This window comes from Spodoptera frugiperda, chromosome 29, assembly GCF_023101765.2.
Source record: "Spodoptera frugiperda isolate SF20-4 chromosome 29, AGI-APGP_CSIRO_Sfru_2.0, whole genome shotgun sequence".
Classification (NCBI taxonomy): domain Eukaryota; kingdom Metazoa; phylum Arthropoda; class Insecta; order Lepidoptera; family Noctuidae; genus Spodoptera; species Spodoptera frugiperda.
This window is the reverse complement of record NC_064240.1, coordinates 11,673,351-11,679,605: the sequence shown is the minus strand read 5'-3', so window position 1 is coordinate 11,679,605 and position 6,255 is coordinate 11,673,351. Positions and strand designations below refer to the sequence as shown.

At 36.4% G+C, this 6,255-nt stretch overlaps 1 protein-coding gene across 5 annotated transcripts; it reads right to left on the bottom strand.

The window, feature by feature from the left end:
- Positions 1–122: 122 nt before the first annotated feature.
- LOC118268340 (venom allergen 3-like) lies at positions 123–5,892 on the bottom strand. Of its 5 annotated transcripts, none has more exons than XR_007707425.1 (12): positions 5,637–5,892; positions 5,206–5,358; positions 5,039–5,135; positions 4,381–4,510; positions 3,890–3,980; positions 3,402–3,564; positions 2,619–3,233; positions 2,380–2,547; positions 1,889–2,001; positions 1,486–1,677; positions 936–1,012; positions 347–417 (listed from the first exon to the last, which is right to left on the bottom strand). XR_007707425.1 is itself a non-coding variant. In XM_050706708.1 (8 exons), the coding sequence occupies exons 1-8, from the start codon at positions 5,811–5,813 to the stop codon at positions 217–219; spliced, it is 1,089 nt and encodes a 362-aa protein (XP_050562665.1). In that variant the 5' UTR covers positions 5,814–5,892; the 3' UTR covers positions 123–216. The 5 variants fall into 5 exon arrangements, 1 of the variants encoding a protein (XP_050562665.1); XR_007707426.1 differs by having other exon boundaries at positions 5,626–5,765; XR_007707428.1 differs by lacking the exon at positions 4,381–4,510 and having other exon boundaries at positions 5,626–5,765.
- Positions 5,893–6,255: the final 363 nt, after the last annotated feature.

Here is a 6,255-nt window from a genome sequence, read left to right as displayed (position 1 = left end):
TTTGTTTCAGTTGCCGTAAATGTAATTCATTCAAGTTTTGGATTCGAATACGAAATCTAGTTTCTATGTTTAGTTGCAATGTATAAGGTATCTAGTATAGTTCAAATAATAAAAGACAAATAAAACAAACAATATGAAATACTTTATCGATTAGAAAAACTATACAATTAAAGTTAAACATAACAAAGAAAATACATCTAAAATACACCTAAACGATTACAAACGTAAAGCTAAAACTATCACAAGGGGGGGAGTCACACGACTAGCTACGTTAGGGGTCTCCGTAGGCGCCGTCCAGGAGGGGATTAACTTTAAAATATTCAGTACTTGGTCTTTACTGTCTGTATCGTTGCTGGGAGTCTCTGCATATTCACGAGATGTTGCTTCCAACTCTTTCAGACCCAGATCTCTTCGTGCCTGATGTACGGTCAAAGTTATTAACATCTTAATTACATTTAAATACGTTTTAAATATTATATTTTCAAAAATTTTGAATTGACTTGATCTTTATTTTTGGAATAACTATCGTGAGACATAATAAATTAATTAAAAATCCACGGTTTACTCACGTGCATTAATGGAGTAGTACATTATGAGAGTAGGCTGTGTGACGTCGCCGCGTCTGCACTTGTTGCTCATGATGAAGAGTCCCTCTGTGACTCGAAACGAGTAGAGCTTTTTTACATTATTATTGTACGTGAGTAAACCGTGATTTTTAGTTGACTTAATCTTGGTCGTTAGTCAATTACATTAAACAAGTCAAAAAACCAGAGTGGTTCCAAGTGCGTTAACCGCCTTTTGGAAGTTAGAAGTTTGAAAATTGGCGGTTCTGAGATTGGGAATATTAGGAAAGGGGATAATTGAGCATTTTTTATTCACAAAAAAAAACAGACTAAAACTAACACATCGATACGATAAAATAATAAGTCGAATACCTTTCCGTGTACATCACTTGGTTCCAAATCATTTTCAATACGTTCCAAAGCTTCTTGCAGCTCTCGTGCTGATTCAGCTGTGAACAATTTATGAGACATAGTTATAATCGATTTGAAATTTTAGCAGTTTATATTCATATTCTTCAGTAAGACAGACCAGACAAATTTGCCTAAAAGAATTAATAAAGTTTCCTCATTCGAAAATAAAGTATTTCGACTTTTCAATACAATAAAATATTCAAAAATCATTTTTACACATTCCATTCATAGATTTGATGATGTAGGTACTTATTTTTGTTTTCTAGCTAATTTTCTAGAAAGAAATTTGCTATTTGACGTAAAATCTGATGTACGTAACGTACGTAAAATCACTATTTCATACAAAATTCATATGAAATATCTTTTTTGATGTTTTAAAAAAAAAATTGAATTTGTCTTGTAGGAAACTAGCCTATAAAACATTCTTAAAAATATCTATCAAAAGTCAATAATCCAAAAATCATTCATATTTGTTTGGTGATACTGATCACTTGTTCTTCTTCAAACTTACGATCTTCCGTCGTAGTGGTCGTAGTAGTAGTATTTTCATCATGTACGACGATGTAGTCTGCGTCGTCGCCGCTGCCACTGAAGCTATGTTGGTCCATCAAGCCGTACATATGTATATCAAATACTCCGAAATGACGTCTGCTTGTTAAATGTCTTTCATCTGTCACATCTTCCAATAGTTGTTTAGGTGCCACTGCAAGACGACTTCCATTAATTTCAAGATCCACATTTAGTTCCACTATTTAATGAACTTCATACCATTTATCAATAGCCTATTAGTGGCCACCGATGACCAAAGCCTCTTCTCGCATGGAGAAGGTTTTAAGCATTAATCACCACGCTTGCTCAATGCAGGTTGGCGATGTCAAACTTATAATCAGAAATTATAAGAACTTCATACACACCCGTGAAATTAAAATCCTCGGTAACTTCGGACACGCTAGTGAAATTATGCCCTTCATCCACACATGAGCCATTGGTGCGATTATGGCAGAAATTCATGTTTTGAAATTTATCACTGCAGACATTTTAAGAAGACTTAGAAATAATTAGTAATATGACTATTTCTAGAATGAATTACTTGATGATCAACATAAACATTAGTTTATGAATTTAGACTTCACTTGTGTGAATAATTGAAACTTTCTGGACATATAAGATACATCTGCTTATATGACTTTCTCCCATCAAACGAATGTTCATTTATTAGGTAAATATTCCAGAACTTATATCAAAAATGTATCTTGTTTGACCAACTTATTCCATAACCACGCCCTCAAGCGAAATCAAACTTAGTTATTGACATTCACCTTTTGCACAGTGTATTTTAATTAGACACACTGACATAATATAAAAAAATATATACTTTTTTTTATCTTTTAATTCTTTGTCTTACCTATAGTACTCAGTTGAATTTGAAACATCTGTATTCAATAAAAGATTCAACGTCTTATTCTTGGTCGTTCCAGTCAACACATTTCCAGCATGTTTCTTTTTTTCTTGTGTCTTTTCTTATGTCTTTTCTTATGTCCTTTCTTATGTCTTTTCTTAATGGCTTTGTTATCTGCAAATATACGATCTCCAGTAAATAATTTGTTAATTATTCTATAACTTTTTTTGTAAATTTTAACTTACTTTTTGTCTTTTGTATCAATTTCTTCAAATATTTCCTTTTATGAATTCCCTGTCTTTTGATCTTATTCCGTCTATGTTTTCTTCTTTTGGCTTTTGTAAGTTTTCTTGCTTTTTTGGTTTTCAATTTCACTGTTCTGTTTATAGTATTCATCGAAGTGTTTTTATTAAAACTCGAGTTTTCTGTTATCGCTTGAGGTACAAATGCCATATGAATTCCCGGTCTTTTAATCTTATTCCGTCTATGTTTTCTTCTTTTGGCTTTTGTGACTTTTCTTACTTTTTTGGTTTCCAATTTCACTGTTCTGTTTATTATAGTATTCATCGAAGTGTTTTTTCTAAATCTCGGATTTTCTGTTATCGCTTCAGGGACAAATTCCATTGTAATAACGTCGACTAAATCAAGGATTTCACTCTTCGGCACCGAAAATAAATATGCTTGTGTCGTATACATATTCTCCATTACTGCTTTAGCCGCTTGAGCTATATAAACCTCGTCCAGACTGCCTACATAGTTTAATGTCTCATTTGCTTCTATTTCTAATACACTATTTAAAATTAAATGTTCTTTAAGTGACATAGATGGGTCGAGCGAAATAATACCGGTTTGTTTTTGTTCTGAAATAGTGACTTTTATATTAGAATCAAGAATTTTATTAAATGTCTTAAATTCATCTTCTTGTTTAAAATGTTTATTCTCATTAGAATCCTGTACATTTTCTTATATTTAATAATCAAGTCATATTATTATATTTATCTCTAAGTTATTATCAGTATAATACTAACGGTAATCACAAAGGCTACGCCATACAGTAGATTGCGTTGAACGAGATGGACAGACGTCGGTTGGTGCTTCAGGTAACCACAATGGCATCGTCGGTTCAGGCCCATACGGTGCTATGTTGCAGACTAGACGCTCCACATTTAGGAGACGACCATGCCGAGGCGTCTATTTAAAGATGTAAGAAAACACAAGAAGCTTTAATGAAGTTCGAAGAAGTCAAAATCTTATTATTATCGAGTTTAAGTGTAGAAGAGCCATGTTTCGGCACGAATGGGCCGATCGATCGATAGTTTCTACTACAGCAATCGATCGATAACCGACATGATTATCTGTCGATTGCGTGGAATGTTTCGTCGTGTCGATCGATAGTTACCGGAGCCCAATATAATCAATCTACGTAGACCGATGCCATCGCCCGGCAATTGATCGATTGGTATTAAGGGTATTAATTACATGTTCTACTAATAAAAAATAATTAGGATTCACTTACCTTAAATCGACTGCGGGCACAGCCCACCATATAACTTTTCGCCCACATGGTCTGCGCAAAATCTCCGTAGTATTTCTCACCTTTCCGTGGTCTACAAAGAAACAGATTTTGATTGATATTAATCAATACAAACACCTGGATTGGCTTATTGACAAAGAAGCCCAATTACCCCTCCTTTCCCAATCACGATTCCTCGACAACACTTAAATTCCTAACTCCCAAAAAGGCCGGCAATGCACTTGTAACGCCTCTGGTGTTTCGGGTGTCCATGGGCGGCGACGATTGTTTACCATCAGGTGATCCGTTTGCTCGTTTACCGGCTGATACCAAAAACAATACCAGTTAGCGAACCCAAGTCACTAAATTAATTGAAAAGTACGTCTTAGTACCACCTTAAATATCATTATTACTTCCTCTACCGTGACTTATGCGGTGCGCAATATTTTTTAAATCATAGTCTTTGCCTCCTGTATTTTTATATTGAAACTTACGGCACATAGTAGGTGACATTGCCTTTGTACAATATGCTTTGTATGTACCAAGCGTCGACCATTTTCTCGACTCGTTCCACTGGTTCCTTCCCCACTACCGACGCCACGCACTGACCGACTTTCAACGAGTCTGTTGGAAAAGCACAATATCGAGAAAAACATTTTGTATAAAAAAATGTATATCAAACTAAGCACCAGTACCTTTTTTTGGAGAGAAAGGGTAGAGAGTGTGGGATTTTTATCTCCCTATAAAACCACCCCGGTGGCCACCCTCAACACCTGTTTGGAGCATCGGGTCCTGGGTCCTCCAATAGATCTACTCCGGAGCACCGATGGTGCACCACCTTTTACGGCACATCCCTAGGGAGACGTGCGTCTCCCCTGAGCTTCGCTAAAATACCAGTACCCTCAGCATTATATTAAAATTGTTATTTGTGGTTTTCAAATGATGGCAGTAGTTAATTTATCATCATCAGCACGTATCCATTAATTGTAGATCTCTATGACAGATGAGCCTTTTAACAAAATTGGCGTAAAGGCCCGAAGAATGACCCTTACTTTTGACATGTGAGTGTGAGTTTGGACTACTGTTGAGAAGCAATATAAAACATAACTAGGTATATCGATAATTACGTTGGTACAATGTTCCAAAACTTACATAGATCGCGACAAGCATCGTGTTCTTCAACGATTCGCGGCGGTCGACACTGGTCTGCCCAGCGCTGGGCTTCATTAGCCAGCTGCTCAACCCAACGCTATCAAACATCAAACTCTAAAATAAGTCGTCTATAACATCTATTGCACTCAGATTACTTATTATCGTACCAATTTGAGCATATCCCCAGCGGGAGGTAAGCCCCGGACACCTCCTCCAGCCGCTACATTTCTATGACTGTTGAGCCGCGATAGCACTCTCGTCTTCTCTGCACTTGTAAGTTTGGCTTCTTCATACCCCACACATTTATTGCTGGGGCCTTCCTGTGTAGTTCATAGAAAAATAAAATTAGTTTTAAGAACCTATCCAACAAATTAGCCGCTCATCATCACCTGATAGCAAGTCCACTGATGCAGCCTACGAATTGTTCGCACTTCTGCTCATATGCACTATTCACTCGCATCCAGCTTTGAAGAAACCCAGCCACATACAATCATCAGGAAACCCACCCAGATATATTCTAATGATGACAAGGATTTTAGCTTGATATACTAGTTGTATAATTTTTAGTTCGTTTAGTCATAATTTACCTATTACTTACACGGTACCGGCAGAAAGTATGTGCATTGGTGCCTCCACACATCTTGGCGCCGCAGTAGTTGATGGTCTTGGTGGCAGCGAGTGCGAATACACAGGACAACACGACCACTACGCCGAGCGTATAAATTACCCCTATATTCACTATGCTCTGTTGCGATAAACAATTAATTTTCCACATTTTATCTACTTTAAACTTACTTTACTTGATTTTGTTCGTACAATGTTGACAAGACACAGTTTTGATTCCTTGTTTATGAGATGTGACGTAGATTTATGAAGTTTGATGGATTAAGGTTTAATTTGTGCATCGATTCTGAGTAGCGCCACCTATCGACGTCTTTCTTTAACCTTTCTTCTTTATGTATTTCCAATACTTGTTCTAATTATTTTGAAATATTTAATTTAGTAGCGGGAAAAATGCTACCTACGGAAAATACGCGCGTGTACAGAAGTATTACTTTTTGCATCAGGCCCTTGGCCCAATCATTTAACGTTACCCCACTCAGGTGTTGGTCGAGGCTTTTGGCTATGAGTCCATTGGCAGATACAACTATCGGCACAATAATTTTTGAATCTACATCCCATCCATACACACCTTAAGATACTTACATTATATCATT

Excerpts from the sequence above, each read along its gene's own strand:
- LOC118268340 (XM_050706708.1), bottom strand. The coding sequence starts at position 5,813 with ATGTGGAAAATTAATTGTTTATCGCAACAGAGCATAGTGAATATAGGG. Across the intron at positions 5,359-5,636 it reads ATACTTTCTGCCGGTACCGT|GAAGGCCCCAGCAATAAATG; the intron begins GTAAGTAATAGG and ends TGAACTACACAG. Across the intron at positions 418-935 it reads CAAGTGATGTACACGGAAAG|GCACGAAGAGATCTGGGTCT; the intron begins GTATTCGACTTA and ends ACCGTACATCAG.